General features: G+C 34.8%; 2 protein-coding genes across 3 annotated transcripts; both read left to right on the forward strand.

The window, feature by feature from the left end:
* The first annotated feature begins 4,702 nt into the window (after positions 1 to 4,702).
* Positions 4,703 to 5,452, forward strand: LOC140005323 (uncharacterized). The gene has a single exon (XM_072046170.1). It carries the CDS (start codon positions 4,703 to 4,705, stop codon positions 5,450 to 5,452), a length of 750 nt encoding a protein of 249 aa, XP_071902271.1.
* Positions 5,453 to 11,460: 6,008 nt separating this feature from the next.
* LOC113723825 (rhodanese-like/PpiC domain-containing protein 12, chloroplastic) lies at positions 11,461 to 22,618 on the forward strand. Of its 2 annotated transcripts, XM_027246797.2 has the most exons (8): positions 11,461 to 11,879; positions 13,129 to 13,266; positions 13,477 to 13,568; positions 15,872 to 15,972; positions 16,046 to 16,156; positions 16,913 to 17,021; positions 17,778 to 17,828; positions 22,367 to 22,618. In XM_027246797.2, exons 1-8 carry the CDS (start codon positions 11,606 to 11,608, stop codon positions 22,445 to 22,447), a joined length of 957 nt encoding a protein of 318 aa, XP_027102598.2. In that variant the 5' UTR covers positions 11,461 to 11,605; the 3' UTR covers positions 22,448 to 22,618. The 2 variants fall into 2 exon arrangements, with proteins under 2 accessions (XP_027102598.2, XP_071923995.1); XM_072067894.1 differs by lacking the exon at positions 13,129 to 13,266.
* The last annotated feature ends 252 nt before the right edge of the window (positions 22,619 to 22,870 follow it).

Raw genomic sequence — 22,870 nt, forward strand, 5'->3', positions numbered from 1 at the left:
GCAACTTGGATAAATCAGCCATTTTCTTCATCACCAACACTGATTTGGAAGTGAGGGACAACATTACTAGTTTTCTTAATATCAGAGAAGTTCATGCACATGACAAATATCTTGGTCTTCCCTTGATTATTGGTCATTCCAAAAGTGAAGTATTTGCATCTATTCGAGATAGAATCCAGGAAACAATTAGTGGTTGGAATAAGCAGCGGCTTTCCAAAGCAGGAAAGGAAATAATGCTGAAGGTTGTGCTTCAAGCTATCCCTACTCATTCAATGTCATGTTTCAAATTTCCAGATTCCTTATTATCAGACATTCAATCAATGATGACAAAATTTTGGTGGGGTGATGATAATAAGGAAAGGCCTATTTATTGGATAAGTTGGGACAAGGTCTATAAAACAAAGGAAGAAGGGGGAATGGGATTCAAATAACTTTAGACTTTGAATTTAGCTTTACTTACTAAGCAAGCTTGAAGGATTGCCACACAACCTTTCTCCCTTTTATATCAGATTTTTAAGGCCAAATATTTTCCGAACTCTAATTTCTTTTTGGCAAGATTAGGTTCTCGACCCTCATTTACTTGAAGAGGAACATATGAAGTGCGTAAATATTTGGTTGCAGGAAGCAGATGAAGGGTTGGTAATGGAAGAAGTATCCAAATTTGGAAAGATCGATAGCTACCTTGGCCTACAACTTTTAAGATTGTATCTTGTTTGGATAGATTGCCTCAAGATACTACATTAGATTACTTGATTGACAGTAATAGAAGAACTTAGAAACAAGATCTTTTACAAGAGATTATGGCCAAATGAGATAGAATTGATTAAGAGTATTCCAATTGGTGATACTTATAATCAAGAAAAACTCATATGGCATTGTACAAAAAATGGATTTTTCAGTGTTCGAATTGCTTATCATTTAATCAAGCAACAATTCGGTAATTGGCAAAACATAGCTTTTGGCAGCAAAGGAATGGCAAAAGGAATCTTGAAACGGTTATGGAACTTAACTTTTCCAGATAAGATTAAGATTTTTTTGTGGCGGGTTTGCAATGATGTTCTACCTACGAATGCCAAACTCAATTGTCGTACAGTTTTTGTGAGAACACTAAAATTTTCACATTTTCTTAGCCTTTTGTTTATTCTCACTTTCCCTTGTTAAGTGAAAATGTGTTAACTATTTGTTTTCAACAAAGGAAGGTTTTGATATTACGTGTATTTGGGTGAACGATATGTATATACGTGTATGTGATGGAAGTACGATTGAGCGCGGCAATTGAACTAGGATTATTTTATTTCTTTGCCTACATTTTATACTTTCCTTGGCAATATTAAAATTTCTATGCATTTTTTTACAAGTAAGTACAGTTTTAAAATTATTTTCCTAGTATGAGTTAGTGTACGTTAGTTTGAAGTGCGTTATAGACGTGGGACCCGCTAGTGCGATATAATTTTGGTGACTAAGTGAGTTTTGTGCTAAGTGTTATTATTTTACAAGGTGTTAGGAGATAATTGGAGGTTAGTTAGATAGATTACAATTGAGAGACAAGAGGATAAGTTTGAAAACAAAAGGTGCCAAGTGTCGCGATTTGGTTGGTGTTGGACTTTGACTATTTTTTCTCCACCTTTACTAAACATAAAATTTGACCAAGATCATCTTCATCTTCTCCATAAGCTGGCTGAAAATTTTGAGGGAAGGAAAGGGAGAGAAACTTCATTTTTTCACTTCAATTTCTTGCTCCATATTGAACTCCAACCAGAAATTTTGCAAAACCCACCATAAAAGTGCTAGGTAAGGTGGTTTTCAGGGTGTTTGTGGAGTTATTTTTGGAGGACAAAGCTTAAACTACCATCTTCCTTAGGGAGATAACGTAAATTTTCAAGAAACTCCTTCTTTACTTCAATTAATGGGCAATTTGTGGTTATAGTTGTTGAATTAGTAATTTTATGAGAAAATTGCATGGGTTGTAGTGGATTTATGGATATTTCAGTTTTCTTGGTGAAATTTCTGCCATAATATGAAGATTGATGATTAGTCATGGTTTGATAGTTTTGATATATGAAATATCTAGTGTTTAGATGGTAGTTGACTTGGTTTAAAGAAAATTCTGGTTTGTGGGTACAAATTCCAGCTTAGGGTTCCATTGGTAGTAACCTGCCCTGTTCTGCCCGAATCTGTTTGGCCATGTTAGAGGCCGAACTAACCTTAACACAAAACATGAAAGTTGTAGAGAATGATGTTTTATAGTTTTCTGCAAAATTTCAACTCAATCGGAGCAACGTAGCTTGTGAAAAGACAAAAAATACCCCTGACTCTTATAGGTTTAGTCCAGTGGATAATTTTGATATTTCACAACACTAACTGTGTCTGTTTACCCTGATGTGTACTGAATTAGCATTTATCCAAAACATCAAAGTTGTAGTGCTATGTCTTAGCTTTCCAACGCCCCTAGAATCACCTTGTTTGGACTTCGGTAGCCTGAGTTATTGTCATTTACGCATAAGGCGGTTAACAAGCCCGAATGTGAGATTCTGGTTCTGTTATTTGAGATTTTGACTTAGATACACTACAAACTAGACTGAGTGGTCTTCATCAAAGTTGTAGGTCTTTGTCTTAGCTTCGAAACGGTATAAAATTTACCCCAATCCGATAAGCATAGCTTCGGTTGTATCCGTTACGCAAAACAACATCAAATCTGTCTTTTGTTTCTTGACTCAACCTTCATTTCTGCACATACTCCTAGCTTGATTTGTACTTGTATGACTTGGAGCCTATGGAATGGCTATTGAAATGAGATGATTTTGTATATGACTTTGGGTTTGATTGAGGAAAAGAATGAAGCCATAAATGGCTGGAAAATAGGTAAATACACAGGGCGTGTTGCCCAAATTTACGCTCGAGAACTAGGTCGATATACTTGCGACTTGAGTAAGGCTTGAGAGCGAATACCACGTGAACCATCTAGGGTATTTACGTTTTCTTTGCCACTTTGATTCAAATAGCAATTTTTAAAGTTTTACAAGTGAGTCTAAGTTTTACAAATATTTTACTTATGTCCTTTGGTTTCAATGTACTCTTTTCACTACCAAAACCATATTTATATTTTGTACTAGTACGTATTCGACTTGTTTTTGACTCACTTACATCTTTGATGGTTGAAGTATAATGTGTTCGTTTGATTATTAGGGTTCCTTGGTGATTGAGAGTATTATCCGGAAGGAAACTTTGGACGTTATTTTGCTTAAATAGGTGAGTGTTCCTTGTTGTTATGTTACTCTTGACTATATGCCTTGTTCCATGTTATGGATATTTGACTGAATGTTAAATGCTTTCAATGATTGCTAAAAACGAGTTTTCTAGGCGAGTGTGTATTTTATCGCACTCGACCTAAATGAATGTGAAATTTTCAATGATTGAATGATTATATATGCATGAATGTAAGCCATTGGCTGAACTGGGTCTTGCCCTTCGTTACTGATCGACTCGAGCCAGAAGCGGACTCGGTCGGGCGATTTACTGACCCTGGGTGAACGTTTGGTATACTCGAGTATTACCTTGTTGTCGGGTGGAGTCCGGCCAACGTCCGGAAGGGGGTAAAATAAAATGAATGAACGAGTGGCAATGAATGAAATGAAGGGTTTTACTTATCAAAATGCATTTTCAAATAATTGGAGGAATAAGGGGAATGACAGGGGAACGAACGAACGAATAGCTCCATGTGAGCCCGTATCCTTTTAATGAATGTGTTATTATCGCTTTCCATTGTAAATGTTTCTTGAACTATTGATACTCTATATTTAATGTATTGGATTGATTGTTTGATTATGTGTTCGGAACCTCACTGAGCTTTTAGCTCATTCCTTTAGTTTTGTTTTCCTTAACAGGGGACGGCGAGCCAGGACGAGAGCTCTGTATAGACTAGTCTAGTCTAGTTCTTTGATTTTGTAATGGTTCTCGCCCCAGTGCTCGGCACGGACTGGATGTATGGTGAATTGAGAACCTTTGTATATTCGATGTTTGTACTCCCTTTTGAGATAGTAATGTACATAAGTTTTGCTTTAAGTTTTGGATCGTGGTTATGTTTATTCTTGGTTTATTCTGGTTTCGATTGAGGATTGAAGTGAACGACTAAGTCCTGGCGAGAGTTAGGCAGGCGGTCCGCTGACCCCTTTAGTTCGTCTTAGGGGGAGGTGGGGCTGTCACAGTTTTGCTAGATGCCTCTTGTGCCCTGTGTCAATCTCCAATTGATGATATGAATCATTTTTTTAATGTGTCCAGTGGCTATTCAATCATGGGTGTTGAGTTTTTTATCTAGTAAAATCATGTTAAATTCAGCTCATAATGTGGTATCCTGGTTGCTAATATCCTTATAAAGTTGAAGAAGGGAGAAATGAAATTAGTTGCTGTTATACTTTGGAATTTATGGAATAATCATAATGGGGCAAAAGGAATCTTGAAACGGTTATGTAACTTAACTTTGCCAGATAAGATCAAGATTTTTTTGTGGCAGGTCTGCAACGATGTTCTACCTACAAATGCCAAACTCAACTGTCGAAGCGTTTTGCTAGATGCCTCTTGTGCCCTGTTTCAATCTCCAAGTGATGATATGAATCATTTTTTTAATGTGTCCGGTGGCTATTCAATCATCGGTGTTGAGTTTTTTGTCTAGTAAAATCATGTTAAATTCAGCTCATAATGTGGTATGCTGGTTGCAAATATCCTTATAAAGTTGAAGAAGGAAGATATCCTTATAAAGTTGAAGAAAGAAGAAATAAAATTAGTTGCTGTTATACTTTGGAATTTATGGAATAATCACAATGGGGCTGTTTCTGATGGATCTTGCAAGGACCCACTCAGTTTGGTATCCTTCTTGTTATGTTTCCTGAATCAATTTCAGGAGGCAATTAGGAATTCAATGACTACTAAGCATACATCTACAAGTCCACAATCTATTTTCTCCCAATGGAAAATACCGCCCACGGGTTATGTTAAAGCTAACTTTGACGCGACTGTCCTTGCTAGTGGTGACATATCAAGTATTGGAGTTGTTATTAGAGATGCAAAGGGTAATTTCATGGTAGGATTAGCAAAACAAATTTTAGGACTTTTTGATCCAAAGGTTATTGAATCTTATGCTGCAAAGACTGCGATCAAATTGTTGTTGGACCTTCATTTGCACATGATTATTCTTGAAGGTGATTGTCAGAAAGTTGTTAAAATGATTCAAAGTACGGACACGGATGCATCACCTTGTGGAATGCTTGTAGATGATATTCTCATAGATACACAAAACTTTGCAACTTGGGAAACATCATGGGTGCCTAGAAAGTTGAACAATGTTGCACATTGTTTTGCTAAATATGGTTGTTGTATTTCTGATGATTTTATATGGAGGGACTTCCCTCCAGATTTTATTGCTACCGCACTTGCCGCAGACATTATCTCAAATTAATAAAATTTTCTTTTTCTATATAAAAAAATTCTATATATCTTAATTTACCTCCTAAAATAGAAGAAACAGGTCCCAGAACACAAGAAGCTATTTGTAGAAATGCGACCAAAAATATCAGGATATTGTAAAATTTCATTATCAAGGAAAGCTTAATAACACAACAATAATACTTGTTTTGATTAATTTCCTAAGTTGGTGGCAAACCACAGTTAACTAGGCCTCCTGTTATACGCGTCTATGGGATTCATTTCAGTATAATTAACATCCAAGGTTTTCTTGCCTAGAAACATAGCTATAAATCAACAATCAAGTAACAAATAAGATTAATTAAAAATAACATGTGCTGCGATCATGAACTGTCTAAAATGATTAGATTTCATCAAATAACAAACAAGATTAATTAAGAATAAGAATAAGATGTGCTGCGATCATGAAATGTCTAAAATGATAAGATTTCATCAAATGTCAGCAAGGTAGATATTGAAGTATTGTTGACTTCCAACTGCTTTGCTCACTCCCGACAAAAAGAAAACCATCATGAAGCATCCGGGGTGGGGGAAAACTTTGTAAAAAATAGGTATCGAAAATAAAAATGTTATAGACTATTCTTAACTACAAATTTTTTCAAGTCTATTGTCATCGTGTCTCCTTATCCTTATATTTTAGAGACGCTTTTAGCATTATTCAAAATCTCAAGTGATAAAAGTCAAGATTCAAACAGTTTTATGCACGTTTTAATTTTCAAAGCTACAACTTGTGCGATGCTACAAGAATTCTTAATCTATAGCCATTCACAGCATTTCCTTCGTTTCAGGAAACCAGGAAAAGTTATGTTTGGTAAGAATAAGGAACTCAAATACTCTGATAGTTAGGAACTTTATACTTTTTTTTTTTTTTGGGATAAACGATACTATTGAGGAACTTTTGGCAGGATTTCAATATTTTATGAGATATGTGATCCAGTAAAACATTCATCTCTCAAATAATTAATTAGAACTTAAATATTATAACTTGAAAAAAAAAAAAAAAGGAATGCTGATCTACCACGGTAGTTGCACATGTATTTACAAAGTTCTTTCCCTAGACTAACAATGACTAAAAGACATTGTAAATAATTGGGAGAAACACTAAGCTGGTACATTTTAGGTTAACATAGGTTTTTGAAAACAAATACATTAGGTTAATACTGTAATATACACATAAAATCTAAAATGATAGCTATTACTTAAATATCTCTCAGAATAATGCGAAGAACAAGAAAGAAAGGAGAATATGTAGTACAATAAGCTCCGTCGCCCATGTGCATCACCGCTTCCTAATCCATTTTTCGGTTCTTAATCAATATGCATTTGACTACTTAGTTTATGTGGGATCTAAATGCAGAATAAATAACTATTTGAAAAATCAAGAACACAACAATTTAATTAAACACAAGTTGTAGCATGAAATTAAAGTAACACACGAGTTTTAATGTTTTTTGGTTATATTACCAAACTCATGTCTACGGAGAGACAAAAAAAAAAAAATACAAATTGAATTTCAAAGGCAATCCTTGTATAACCTCCCTCACCTCTAAGAATGCTCTCTCACTCTGTACAAAGACCTGCATGGACTCCCTTTGTATACACCATGTAATATGCCAATTCCTTTTACAACTTGTTTTTGTTTCATGAGGACCTTCAATTACAACATATGCAATCTAATATCAATAGATTGTAAACAATTTCTATTCCTTGTTTCTAACCACTAAAGTTTGTTGCATTTAACATAGGTGGTCTAATAATGAATTGATCATCCAAAACAAAAATGTCATCAATTTTCAAAGTGATCTTTCCACCTAGCAATCAAGCTAAAATTATGAGAGATTTAGTTCTGATACCAATTATTGGCTGAGTACAATCAAAGAAAGGGGATGAATTAGGTTGATCAAACTTTTTGGAAATTTACACTAAACATAAAAGCAAATATGATGAGTTGGTTTCAAATTAAGCTCAATTTGCAAGTAAATAATAAGATAGCGAATAAATAAACTCAAAAATAAGTTATATGAAAAATTATGATGAGGAGAATAAACTAAACATATTTATTGTAATTCGACTTTCTCCTTGAACTCTACCTCTACTTCTATACGTCTTCCAAACTTGGATTTTTTTTTTCCATTGTCTCTTTGAATAATTTGGTGTGACAATAATTTGTTTTGTTATTCATCAAAATTTTAGGATTAAGGACATTGTAATCTTCATATTATTACTATTTTTAGAAAGACCTCTGGTGGGAATATAGTCACTAATTATAACAATTTATTTAGTAAATTAAAAAATGATAACAGTACAAACTTACCACTAAAATCTAAACTTATTATTTGTCAAAAAAAAATTCACAAGTTAATTTTTACAATTAATTGAAATCTCAATTCGCTGCACTCCACATGGCGTACGCCATCAAACACCAGTAAATATCAATAAGAGTTAATTACAGTTTGCCCCCGCTTGGGGCTGAGTAACTCAAGCTATATACTTAGCCCCTAATTTGTTAATTATTTTACAGTCAAAACTAACACTACATCTTCATCCCACAAGTACCCCCGAATGATTGCTTTACATGGGGAGACCTGGAAATTTAGTAATGGTCTGCTTTTGAATCATGGTAAATGCACCAAAATTTTGGCCATAAATAGCAACTCAAATTCATTTGCTTTTGGGACAAAAAAAAAGTTACAAACATTAGCCGCCACAAAATTACGAAACTGCAGCTGCAAGGGTGAAGCCATAATGCAATGAGACTGGGCACCTCCTCCCCTCCCAAACTTTACAAGAGTTAAGAATAGGCTTGCAACTTTCATATAATGTCTAGTCGGTGCTCAAAATTGCCCCCCATCCCCCTGAATTTGGATGAGGGGTAGGAGCGGTCATCAGAGGAACCGCTTCTGAGCTGTTCACGGCCAGATTTTAGCCCCAAAAAAATGTACGGTCCAGATCACTTCTTATACCTCATTTTTAACAACGTGTGTGGGACCCACAAAAATTTGTTCTAAAGTTACATGTTGTGCAAATAAAGTTACGTCGTGTGCAAAATGTATAAAATCACTAGGAACGGTTGCACCTACTACCGTTCCTACCCGTGGTCCCCTGAATTTTGGAAAATATTCTTCTCCTTTGACATTTGACATTGTACTCTACAAATTTAAAGTCCCGTCTTCTTCTCACATTGCCCCCCTAAATAATTTATTCCTCTTCTATACATGTTAAGCTACGAAATTTGATACTATATTGAATAAGAAATGCACATTAAGCCCCTGAGCTGATCGAAATGGTAGACTTGGTATCATGTCTTTCGTACCAATCCGGATTCGAACCTCTCCTGAGACATCTGCCCATCGCACAGGGCTTGCCTAGTGCATCTTATTTTTTCATGTGGTTGGTGAACTATTGCAAGGGGCAGGATTTATCCAGTACACACTTTCGAATAGTGGTTACGGTTCCCTTATCAAAAAAAAAAAGAAGAAGAAATGCATATTAATCATACCAATTTAGGGGGAAAATAAAATAATTAAGAAATTCATAATAGTAATATCAATTTAAGGTAAATTACTAGTTCAATTGACAATTAGTCTCGACTCCACTACTGTTATTAGTAAAAAAGAAACTTCAAAAGCTTGAAAACTAGAAGACACTTCAGCAACCAAATAAAGATGCACATAGGCTCATGAACATCTCATCGCTTGCTTGTTACAGTGCTTTAAGAAGAATGAGAATTATTCGACAATATGCAAATATGGTCAAAGGCACTAATTCTTACGCTGGAATTTGGGATCTTGTACCAAAAAAAAAAATCTCAATTTCTTCCTCTAAAACTTTTTTCATTAGCAAATATTGCAGGATCCACCCTAGATTCCATAAATTTTATTGTATATTAGAGCCGAATTGAAAACAAGAGGAGCTGTGCAAGAATTGAGTTGTGGTTGTGGGAGTTTCTTTTTGGGCTGCCTTACAATTATAACTTGATTCTGCTTTTTATGTAGTTATTATTAAGTTTTATAATTTATATAATGTGAGTTGATTGTGCCATTTTCTCACCTATTAGGCACCCAATATTCTAGCTGATATAGTTATTGTACGTGGGCATTAATGTCATTTTGTTGAATTTTCGAACCAATACCTTTTGTCTAACAATTATGGCAGGTCGTGAAGTGTCCGTGTCTTAACTTCAAGCGGACAGCGTTACTTTCAACCTCAGGGAAGCAAAATGCAGTTTATCCTATTATTAATAATAGGAGGGTAAATTACATATAATCCTCTTGTGATTTTGCATCATATCAAATGATCCTTCTAAAGTTTTAAAATAATCATATAATCCTCCTGTGATTTTGTATAAATTAAAAAATGAATGGAATGTATAATCAGATATAGGGGATTAGACTACATGTACTCTAAAAATGCCTGTGATAAAATCATAATATTCACTCAACTCCCTATAATTTGCATAAGTATCCAATTTATTCCCCTATAATTTTTGTATTTATGCACATGATTTTCCTACAATTATGTGCAAGGTAGTTAAGTTGTCATTTGATTTAACATTTAAATAAGGGCACCCCTGGTATTCCAACTAATGATGTTACATAGCCTATTTATCGTTAAATTTCCACATTTCATAAAACTAGGGGGGGTGAAATGGATATTTTAAAATATTAGAAGAATTATGTGACAATAGAACACACTTTTTTTTTTGATAATAAAATAGAATAATTTTATTAATCAAGAGATCGAATCTGCAACAAGTGCAGGACAAATAAAAGATGGAGGAGAGTCTCTCCATATACAAGAGTCTGCAAGATTAATAGCATACTTGGCAAAGTTATGAGCTGGAACATTAAACAACCTAGGAATCCATGAAACTTCCAACACATGAAATCTTGACATAAGACAATGGTATCATCAATCAACAAGCCACATGATGAATCAATAGAACACACTTTAAAATGGCTTCAATTGTTAATTTAGTCTCAATTTTTTTTTGGCAAGAATGGAACTCATTTGTGAAGATATCCGAATGCAGGGGCGGTATCTGCATTCACAAGCTAAATTAGGTAAATTTTAAATATCTTAACGAGGGACTCCAAAACACCCATTGGAATGTATCTCAATTAGTTATTAAGTAACCAACCCATTAAAAGTTAAACGCCCACTAAATTAGTCACCTACTACAACAAACAAACTAATTGGTTACCTGTTAAATCAATTATACTTAAATTACCCACTCCATAAAAATAAATAAATAAATAAAAGAATGTATACATCCACCCTACCATTGTAAATCTATCACACATGATATAGTATCTCCCATCTTCTTCTTCTTTTTTTTAATTATTTATCTAAAAGAATTCTTGATTTGTTATGAAACAACTAAAATATGGATGTCCCTTGTATTCTCACGAGGATTAATTCATGATTTATGACTATATTATATATAAAAGTTACAATCCATAAATCTATTCACATGGTGGAGAAACCGTTTCATAGGATTCACGTTAATGGATTTTCTTAACAAGTGTACTAATACACCTAAATTCCATCTAACTTAATATGTATACATACATTAACAATTATTATCCCCCTCTTATATTTATACACTTTTCCTAATTAATTTAGCTTTGTAAAACTCTAACACTTGAATACATCTTAACACAAAGTGCCCAATAAGCACAATCCATTAGACCAACCATTACATTTATACACTTTTCTTAATTAATTTACCTTTGTAAAACTCAAACATTTGAATACAATTTAACAAACTGTGTGGGACCAATCATGCATTAATAACTATCACATAACTTTACATTAGTAACTACCAGATAATTATCCATCTTTGGAAGAGGATGGATCAGGTGATTTGACGAAGGGATTGTAAATTTGAGCAATCCCACTTATACTTAAATAAAAAGTAATAATTATCCATCTACAAATTCTTAGTAAAATCCCTACACATTTGTGCCTTCATAACTAGTAGAAAGAATCAAAGAATTCCCATAGCAGAGAACCTCCCGAGTTGTCTCCAAATAAACCTAAATCAAGCAAAAGCCTTATTTTATTTTAGTAACAGAACCATCAAAGCCATATTATTCTCTGCAAGAAATTTGCCAAGGATCAAGAAATGTTAAGAGCATCTTCTTCGCTACTACCACCAGTTTCCTCTGCTCCATCTCTCTTAACCCTCATCCCTTCTCTCAACTTCTCATCATCACCATTATCGGAACCATTTTTTACTTCTTCCCCTGTTAAATTTTCTCTGCTGCATCATCAGACAATGCTCTCCAAGAAAGCCCTTTTAGGTACACCCGATTTGCCTCGTCGTTTTTACTCTTCCAGTTTCAAAGGGATACCTCCTATGGCGGGCATTCATCAGTTTTGTCCCAGAGGCCTCACAGGTTTGTCATTCTATCAAACTCCATCTTCCCTCTACTATTTTGTGTTTCCCCTTTTTTCCAAATTTTTTAGGGGAAAGTGGCAATTTTTTTTTGGAGTAGTTCATAAATTAGTTATTTTCTTGATATTTGTGAATGTAGTTTACCATGAGGTGAATGGGTCCAATATACAGTTTAAGCTACATGTGAGAGCTTAATTGATTGGTAAATGTTCTTTTGTCTGTTAATGTGAAAGGTCTGTTGTGTACCTTATTTGGGGAATGTAAGATATTAATTTATATCACTGAAGCTTGATTGAGCCTGACGTCAAGCTCACAGAATTGAGCTCAACTCAGATGAGTTGAACTTGATCTTATCATACCATGTGAGCTGAGTTTGAGCTTGTCTCAAGGGATTAGCTTGAAATCAAGTTCGAGCTTTTTACATTTTTCTGGAGCTGGAACTGGAATATAGCAGTTTGAGTACACCCTTGGTCTAGATGTGACAAAATTGGGGAAAAAAATTAAAATCGGTTCAATGGTTAGAGACGTTGGTTGGTCGTATATTTACAATGTACTCGTTCATTGTCATATTTGTGTGCTCATGTTTTGTGTTGTTGCGTACATTTCACCAGTCTAAGACTAATGGCACTGGCAATTTGAGTTGATCATAGTATAGCATTCTTTTTAAGTTTTACTGCTTCATTTGCACCAGAAAGCAACTATAAGTAGCTTCTTCCATAAACTTAGCTTGCAACTTATCACTGTGTTCGTTCTTTTTTTTCCCTTTTTATTTTGATTTTCTACTTAAAACTGTAATTACCTTGAAAGAAAACAAATCAAGCATCGATGCATTTTCAGCTAAAATCAGGTGCAACTAGATGCAGTACTGCCAACTAGATCATGATATATAATGAATTGAACAATTGGAACTTAAGAACCAACTGCCAAGTGAAAACTTTACTGTTCAATTTTGACTTTACGTTTGTTGTTTAGCTTCAGTTACTGAATAGAAGGCTGAGCCCAAATTTAGCCTGGAAAGCACAAAGGAACTAACCAGTATATGTTGGACACTTGAAGCACATGCTTGATGTACTATTAGTGGTTTAAAATTGAAAAGAAATAAATAGTAATCCATTATTTTAATTATTTTTTTCTCATACAGACACCCATGACATCAATGATTTTTACATCCCTAATATTACATATTTCTTTTCTCATTCAGCTTCATGATTACTTCTTGTTGTTATTATTTTAATAATTGGAGTGTTCAGCCTCGTTTAGTGCTGGGAGTGGTGGCTCTGAGAGCTTGAGTGGTTCCACTGCTGGCAGGGAAATATTAGTTCAGCATCTGCTTGTGAGAGAAGATGATCTTAAGCTTCTGCTGGAGCTACAGAAAAGAATCACGCAAGGTCTTTTTTAGTTCTTGTGTACTTTTTGTATGACGATCATCATCTATTAGCCCTTTTATCTGGCATTTTCAAGAAAAGCAACAGCAAGTTGCTTTTGATCTTGGCTTTTGTATTCAATATCTTCCATTGAATATCAGTTATTTCTAAAAGCAAGATTTTTATGTTTGTCTGATTAAGTTGTTCCGATAATGAAATCTATGTTGTATTCAGGAGAGGATATAAGCGACTTGGCTGTCGAATATTCAATTTGTCCATCAAAAGAGGAAGGGGGAATGCTTGGTTGGGTGAGGAAGGGACAAATGGTATTCCTTTGTGCTTATTTCTGTTCCAGACAGATATGTGCTATATAATGCCCATATTAATCTATATTATTTTCATTTGCTTCATTATTTTGCTTCCAGTGAATGATATAAATGCATTACTTGCTCAATGAGCTTAACTTATAAGATATCATGAGCTTGGGGAGGCAATAATGTCAGGATCTAACTCAAGGCGGTCAAGATAATAAACCTATGAGGCTCCGTGTGTATGCTAAAGTGTTGATTAAAGACATACACAGGGGGCTTCATTTGGAAGCTTAAGCTTTTGTACCAAGTATAGAGTTCATAGTAAACAGCTCATAAACATTTATTTGCACGTGCTGGAGCAGTTAATGTAAAGGTTCTCGGAATACCTATCTTTATTCTACGTTTATGGTTTAGGTATTTCCTGCAGTGACATTTTGTTACCAATGTGCTACATGAATGAGTTCTGTCCAGGGATTGTTTTAGGAACTCTAAACAGAACTCAAAACTCTTTTGAATATGGAAAACTTGTTCATATTACAATGGACAGATACACATCGAATGGCTATTTTGATTAGTAATTAGTGCTCATGCAGTTTCTTTGTGCTTCACAATCTGTGAAATAACTAGTCAAACTTCAAGGAAAAGCAATATGAAGACTTCAGAAATTCGAAATGTTTGTTCAAAGAACACGGCATATCATGCTAGAGTGATCATGCAGAATGGCCGGGCAACATTATATTGTCTATTGGACCTTAGTACTTAATCATAGACCAAGCACATATACTACAATTTGGTATTAGTTACAAGCGCTTCTGGGGGCAATAGATTCATCAAACGATTTCACTTGGCATTGTGATGCAATGAAAACTAGTATAGAAAAGAAGAATAGGAACAGATTTGCTGCCCCACATGCACACTTGCCCTATGATTTCAAAATTAGAATCTGACATTGAAGATCTTAATTTTCATGGTTATTAATAAGGCATGCTTTTACTCCAGAGACAAATTGAACAGTTACATTGAAGCTCTTGCATTTTGTTGCGAATACATGGCTGTTTGTTCAGCCTTTTGGTCAATATAGCAAGATGATCTTGTCACTCCCTAGATTTAGACTTTTGATTTCAGCTTTGACTGGTTACCATGAAGCAAAGAATTTTTAGGAGCTTTTTAAGTGTTTCAAATGTCCTACAGATATGGACTGGGGATGAAAAGAGAATAGAAAAAGCAAAATAGACATCTGTTCAGAATGCTAACAATAGCTCATATTGCTAGATCGATAAACAATTCTAGATGCTGAAAAAATTCTTGATGACCTGTTATTTTGTTGACTTGTTTCAAGGCGGATCCTGGTACTAGAGTTTGAAAGATTTCTCTCAAGTTCATCAGTTAGCAACAAAAAGAATTTGAGTGTAAGAAAAGATTTGCTAAGCATAATTGTTACTCGAAGCAATGAACCAACAATTACATATCGTGTACGCTTTTCAATCTGGAAGCTCAATTTTCTTTGGTCAACTATCTTTTTCATTTCAGGTGGGGTTGGTAAAATGCTGTTCTGTGCCTGTTAAAGAGAATTTCGGGACCTTAGTTCGATTTTTTTTTAATAACTTAAACTCGGTTACATCCTTTTTTTCCCTTTTCAATCTTCTAGAAATTTTACAATTATTTGAGTGAATTGAAGTACACAGTGGTGGTGGTAATGATAAGACATTTTTCATTCAGCAACAAGCTGCAAAGACAGCAGATTTTGTGCACATGATTTGGTTTTCTATTTAGCATCAAATAAAGCTCCTTTGAAGGCTTTCGTTGGTTGTTTTGCTTTCACTTCTTGAATGTAGTATCTGAATCTCATGTCAATGCTTTATCAGGTATTTCACATTCTGGTGCATTATTTCCTTTTCCACAAGGAAAGAAAAAACAATCCGAAGTATTGAATATCTGTACTTATTTCTGTGTTTTGGCTGCCAGATAAACAAATTAGTTGAATCAACTGGGTAGAATCTTATCTGATATTATCTGGATAAAGCTAATAATTTATTTCAGTACTAATGGCTGTTTCACTAATACAGTAGTTCCCCGTGTTAGAATATCTGCTGAGGAACAGTTACCTGTTAAGGGGCATATGGTGGTATTAGAATTTTGATTGCCAGTGGTACATGTTACACATCAATGGGAGTGGCTGCAGTTTATTATGCTCAGTTTTTTCCTAACAGAATCAAGATAGTAAATTTAACTCAATTGAAGACCTACGTCCGCGTCCTCATAATGTAGTTATCATCTCTGCCATTTGAGTTATTTTTCTGCATCTTGGAACTTATTAGGTGCCAGAATTTGAGGAGGCTGCATTTTCTGCTTCATTGAACAACGTTGTAAAGTGTAAAACTAAATTCGGTTGGCATCTATTGCAAGTTCTTTCTGAAAGGTAAGCTCACAAAATTTGGTATTATGATGCAAACAATGCTGGTCTTTTACCATGTCCATGCTTTCATTTGAAGGGAAGAATCAATACTTGAAGAAATTGCACCTGCAGAGCTTCATGAAAAGATGCAAGATCCCTCTTTCTTAGATGAGGCTCAACTGATTGATGTTCGAGAACCAGAAGAAGTGTATGATCTTATCCCATGTGACTGCATGTTTTAACTTGCACTTGAAACATTTTATCCATCTTGTTCTTCTTGAATATTTCAAAGTATTCTACCTAAAAGGTATTGTAGTCTTAAGGTGGAATAAAAGGATGGCATACACTCTGTTGATATGTTGTTGAGTGCCATATTTGTTTTTCGTCTGTGGATATTGCTTTCTGAACAAGAATGTTGAGTATTCAAGATTGTTACAGGAACTGAAGAACCAACCCTGTAAATTCTTGCAAACAGAAAATGTTTGTCACATGTCAGATAGGATGCATTCTATATATGATGCTTTTCATTATGGGCTTCATATTGCTAATGCTATGTGTTTAAAACATAGTCATATTCAATGACAACTTGAGGACTTGTGGCATCAGGAAGTTGGGGGAACCTTTTCATTTTATTCATACATCTTATTGCTAATGTCTCAATTGTTGATGGAACTTTGGCAAGAAGGTTCTAGTAATTTATAAGAACTTGATTTCCTGACAAATATGTCCAGCTTTGCATGAATAAGTTGCAGGTTGCAGGTAATCATAATTTTTTTTTGGAAGACTAATAATAAATAAGAGGAATGATTGAAGTTACCCGTGGCAGCTGCAGCTGCAGTAATACCCACCAACCCGGCCCCTGCATACTCATAACAATGATAAAGCAAAACACCAATAGAGAGAATTTTCTTTTTTAGGATTTGGGATCGAACACATTCCTCATACTGTTTATTCTCTGAAACAGGGCCAAAGCTTCTTTACCCAGTTTTCAGGTTCTTCCACTTCGCCAGTTTGGAAACTGGGGTCCTGAAATTGCAACGAGATTTGATCCTCAAAAAGACACATATGTCATGGTGTGTACATATTTTCTCCTCTTTACTTTAAGTAGTATATTCTGATATGCAGAATCTAGCAAGTCATGTCTTGTTACTTTTGGTCTTCACATGCAAGGTGCTATAGCCTAAACTTTGTTAGTTGTTGCTATTTTATTTAAGTTTTTAAATCCTTAAATGGTTACCTATTTAAGCTGCTTCTTGTGTTTACTTTGCAAGTCTATTCTACTCTGACGATGTTCCATTCATTTGCCTGCCAAAATGTTTTTATGTAATCAACTTCAGTAAATCATAATTTTTCTTGCACGTGCATGTCTAGCTATATGACTTTTATGCTTTTTCATGCAACGGATTGATAAAAAAGTCTGTTCTTGGATGGGCATTTTGTCAGATTATAAGATTTTCTTACGCAGGTGCCAAAGGCTTGCTAGTGTGCAATATTTATTGTTAGAACCTCTCAGCAGTTTGGGTATTATTTGTCATCCTCTCATTGCCAGTTTGTTGTTCTACCATGGTTAGAATATGTTTACCTTATTTGGCAGGAATTTATTTTATGATGTCAAATGTAATCATTGATTTCTATTCTTTTTCTTTTTTAAGGGATTTACCTTTATCTTAAGCCAGTACTCATATATGCTGATATATACTTAGTGTTATCTGCATTATGTTTAATGAGCTTGACTTCTTTTTCATGTTTTCTACCTTTAACTTTTACCATCTTGGATTCTCCACTTAGTGATATCTGCTCTGACTGGTTGCTTTTGGTCAATGATGCAGTGTCACCATGGCGTGAGGTCTTTACAAGTTGCCATGTGGTTGCAAACACAGGTAAAGTCTTCCCATTACTCGCATGAATTTATGAGTGGAGTGAGTTTTTAATGTCATCTAAAACTAACGTGTGCTTGACTCAAGTGATTTCCTAGTTTCCAGTTAAGTTATATGTTTCAGATTTATATTATGATCAAGTCTGTCTATATGGACATCTTGTTAAACCTGCATAGTGTTTGGCAGATATCAGAAAAAAGTCAATTAGCTTGAAGCATTTAGGGACATATTCACAACTGGGGTCTCCTAAACCTAGTGAATCTAATATTTCGAGGTGAAATCGTGAGTTTGAAATGATAATATGTTTTCCCCCATATTCAAAGTAATGTAAACTTTGCATTTTGGATGAATTAGATATGATAGCAAATTTGGATCATTAGCGAACAACTCCAAGAGATCGATAATTGGGAATGGGAATGTGAAGGTATTGGAGACAATGTGATTAGCAAATTTTATTTTTTGGATTAATCTAAGGCCTATTTGACAGTTTAGATTCTTCTAAAATTCTTTCGAAGTTTTAGAATCTTATTATTGTATGTGATTCCAAAATATTTAGGCTTTCCCTTTTGTTACAAACCCCATTTCTTGATAATTGAAATTTGAAAATGTTGAAATGGCCTGTTTTTCTGAATCTTACAGTGTAGATTTTTGGTTGGATTACCCTTTGTGATATTCCTGTGTTATCAATGTATCATTGAATTGATTTGTCTTGCCAAGTAGAAGGCTTTCAATCTCCACATTTTGGCACATAATGATTGAGTTTTTATTATCTTAGTGCTTAATGTTCATTTGTTTGGACCAATTCTTGTTTTTCCTTGGAATTGGCTTCAACCTCATTTTTCTTCAGTTAATAGTCCTGCCCAGCCTTCTTTGATAGACTATTAAATTTAAAAAAGAGAAACATAAGAAGCTTGCAGTCTGAATAAGTTCCTCGATGAGTGTCACTTCAGTATGGCATCTCTTCTCAATCTTAGAAGGCACTGCTTGGGTAATGATCATGTGTGTGGAATTTTGAAAACTTTTAATTTTCTTTTTTGAGTATATAACATTTTATCTTTCTTGTTTTTCTTATTTTCAAAACCATAGTTTTGAAAGGGAAGAATCACTACAAAATTGTGTGTAAGAGTTCCTTCAAGGCAAAATGGTGGGAGATAGAATAAAGTTCTTGGTTGCAATAACTTCTTATTTGTGTTTTGGAACTTTTCTTCATTTTGCTGCCTTGGTCCTCCCATGAGTTACCACCAACTCTTGCTACAAGACTAAGACTCCTTTCAAGTCTTTAAATAAATCTATTCTTAGAAAGAGCTTGATAAAACTTTTGGATCCAGAAGGAGACTGTTAAGATAAATTGTTCTATGGTCAATAAAATCAGGCTTCGGATCAGTATGTCTTGATGCTAGACAGAAGCGCAGTGTAGAAAAGAACCTGATACTCCCTTTGTCCTGTTAAGATAGTCACAATTGGGAGAGTTTATTTTATCAGCAGCGTAGATCTGTAGACTTAAATGCGCAAATTTCACCTTTAACCCAATTAATTTTGGTATGCCCCTTGCACCTTCAAGTTTGGGCTGCATCTTAGACACTCAGCAAAGTGAAGCTAATCTGATCTTCCATAGTACATAGTGGGCCACTATAAGCAAATCAGCTGTCTCTTCGCTGGACAAGTCGATAGATTTAAAAACTAAATAAACTTCCTTAGCTATTTTGACAAATATTTGGGGATGACTAAAAGGTGTGCAGGATATAATTGAGGGAACAGAGGGAGTGTATTTTATAGTTATTTTTTAAGACATGGCTTCCAAGATTTCAAGGCAATCAAGAAATGCCGCTTGGCTATATTGCAGTGGAATCGAAGGAATTTGACTCACTCTGTAGAAGAAACTGTATAGATTATAGGGGAGATGAGTATACCAGAGACTGACAAAAGATTTAAAGCAAACACTCACTAGAGAATGTAACAAAAATGATATGTATTGGTCTAGGAAGGCTAGACAAGCATATCTTAAAGGAAGAAGATTCCAGCGCAACTTATTTTCTTGGCATTGCAGTGCTGAAAGGGAGAAGACTTGTGCACATTGAATTTTTTTTTTATTTTTGCATGCTCTCTGTCAGAATTTGATCAAGTAGGGAAAGACTTCATAGATTCCCGCTTGCAATGAATTTGAAGCTATAAAACTTGTCAGCAAAGTTACAATAAAGTGTTTGGAACGTATCACTAATTTTTAATGAGGCCTATTCCAGAGTTTACTTTGCGTCCTGAAAGCGTGTGTGTCTGATCCACAAAAGAGCTTTCTGATATACAGACTGTAGTAGCCCCTGTAGTTAGTGGCAAAGTCATCAACAAAACACACATGAATAGCATTCAGCTTTTGATGGGAGAGACTTTAAAGTAGAATACTTGTTTGTTTCTGTACCTAAAGGTGCAGTTAAACCTCCATAAATTATTGCTTGCATGCTCCATGTGCTTCGTAGCAGTAAAACCCTCTGAAACACTATCATTATAAATTAAATAAAAGCTGCAGTAGCACATATAACAAAACTCTGGATTTCTCATGAGGTAATGCAAGTTTAGACATATATAAGGAAAAGTTCAACAGACTTCAGTAGAAGCTTCCCTAATATCTTCGTGCAAAGCACATTAATACTTTGTGATTTTCCTTATTTAGCTATGTCTCTGATTGAGCTCTGACAAAGGGATTGTGCTATCAGATGATGGATCTGCCTTTTACAAAACATATTCTTAAGGGGACCCAAAGGGTCAAATTCACTATTTAGTAGATTGATCTGAACAAAAGAAGTCTACTCACACAGTTTGCAACAAGCTATTGGTCTTAAATATTTCATAAAACCAGGATGAAGAATTTGAGGAACTAAAGAAATTGGTTGGTTTGGAGATGTCTTCCTAACTTGAGTTAAAAAACTAGGTAGCTGGTATGACATCTTGCGCCAATGTCAGTGACTTGTATTCCATTGTGTATTCACCTGGTCTTAGAACCTTTGACACTAATGACTGGAATGATGGCTTCTTTAATCTCCCGATCATCAATGCCCTATTAACTGTTTAGTCTGGTCACTAGTCACAGAGACCTTGAATTCAGCTCGTTATCATTATGGTGTGCTTGATTCACTTAAAACAGGTCTGCATGAAGGTTCAGCTGATATCCTTCATCTAATCATAATTCTGCTGTACTGATCTGCACTGGAACTGTGTAAATTTGAGTCCTGAAGTGGTGAGGCTTCAATTGCCTCAAAAAAACTCAGCAACATTTCCATCACCAAGGGGTGATCATCTTCATCTATACTTCACTTTATCTTGAGTATCTTCTGCTGTGATAAAGTCAGCATACTTGAGGAATATTTCTTTCCTGTTGTTTCAACGAGGAACTGATAGGCTGCAACTGAATCTGTTACGTGTCTTCTCTTTAGTATATGTCTCTATGTTCAGATTATGAGATATAGTGATGCAATATATATGCGCATAAAGAAATATTAAAGTCAATTCAAAAGCAAGGTAGCTCAATCAATTTAATGCTTCTTTTTTTTGAATAATTACTGAGGATCTTCAGATCTTTCAAATTGTTCTCCTTTCTGATACTGAGTGTCTATTTTCTTCAACTGCATGTCAGATGTGAATTATGTACCTGCTAAAAATCTTATGGTTCTAAGAATTCGTTAGTTTCATCTGTAATTTTTTGAATAGCCTGAGAGATGGCCGTTCAACCTTATAATACTATCATCATACCAATTAAGGCATTCTTGTGTTTGTTCCCAAGATCATTTATAGCATGTCATTCATTGCGATTGAAATCGCTGAAGGTCACCTCCATGCACAAATTGATTCATTAGATTTCTTGTAAGGCTCCATGTGGATGGTTTTCTCAGAAGTTTTTTAAGAAAAGTACTACTCTAGCATATTGTAGATTAAGGGGGTATATGGTTGAACAAGGTGGCTGGTTCAGAAAACTTTTGAGAAAAGTCTATCAAAACAGAGCCTGGCAATTTTGCTGCTCTTTCGACTTCGTGAATGGAATGTTGAAAACTTCATCTCTAAATGGTCACATCATTTAAGTGTTCAAACAATCAAATGTTACCCTGCATTATGTCTGTTTAAACAGGCTGAGCAGTACAGGGAGACAATGCTACCATGTATCCTCTAATGTTTTGTTGGTAGTTATGTTGGTTTTTGTTTGATTTCCGATACTTCCAACAGAACAGCATTAGTGGTAATAGCCATTTGACTCCATTATACTGATTGTTGATATTTGGCCTGGCCACCATTTTCTTGTGTTACTAATTCATGATGGCTCTTTTGCATTTTGCATGAGAAATATAACCTAGTTGGGATTTCTTGTTCATCCTAATGTGTGCTTCACTGTCCTATATACTTGGAATGGCATGCATTATTACTTGGTTTTTGATGAAAGAATGTTATGGGACTTAAATAAGTGTAATTTACTACCTTTCTCCCTACAATATCTCAATTTTAGGAACTGTTGTTTCATACCACCTGAAGCTTTAACTTGCTTTACGTTTAATGCTCAGGGGTTTAGGAGAGTTTTCAACGTGTCTGGAGGAATTCATCAATATGCACTGAAGGCTGATCAGTCAGTCCCTACCTATTGAATAGAATTCTTTATTTTCTTGAATGAAATTTTGCTTTTATTTTTTTTGTTAGTTTCACATTTGTTATTGGCTTCAATGGTTCATAGGGAAACAAAAGTGAACAACCTGTTGAACTTTTTGCTCTGAATCAAACTTTTGGCTGAATTTTTAGCATATTTTTGCAAGCACCTACATCTGTTGTTCAAGGTTTAATGTTGTATGAGTTCGATACTGAATAGTTAAAATGGTGTTCCCTTGATGATTTCTATGCTCTTATTAGCCAGGTTTTTGTGGGATTTGGTTATGTGGAAACCAAATAGAGTAATTGCATTGCACTCACTTGGGACCAAAGGAGAAGAGAGAGAGTTTCTTGTTGTGCACTTTTATTTTATTTTATTTACAGAAACTGTTTGGGATCAAAGAACGGACAGGAAGGGAAAGGAA

Source organism: Coffea arabica, chromosome 1c (genome assembly GCF_036785885.1).
Source record: "Coffea arabica cultivar ET-39 chromosome 1c, Coffea Arabica ET-39 HiFi, whole genome shotgun sequence".
NCBI lineage: Eukaryota > Viridiplantae > Streptophyta > Magnoliopsida > Gentianales > Rubiaceae > Coffea > Coffea arabica.

Excerpts from the sequence above, each read along its gene's own strand:
- LOC113723825 (XM_027246797.2), top strand. The coding sequence starts at position 11,606 with ATGTTAAGAGCATCTTCTTCGCTACTACCACCAGTTTCCTCTGCTCCA. Across the intron at positions 15,973-16,045 it reads TTGCAAGTTCTTTCTGAAAG|GGAAGAATCAATACTTGAAG; the intron begins GTAAGCTCACAA and ends TTTCATTTGAAG. Across the intron at positions 16,157-16,912 it reads GTTCGAGAACCAGAAGAAGT|GGCCAAAGCTTCTTTACCCA; the intron begins GTATGATCTTAT and ends TCTCTGAAACAG.
- LOC140005323 (XM_072046170.1), top strand. The coding sequence starts at position 4,703 with ATGCTGGTTGCAAATATCCTTATAAAGTTGAAGAAGGAAGATATCCTT.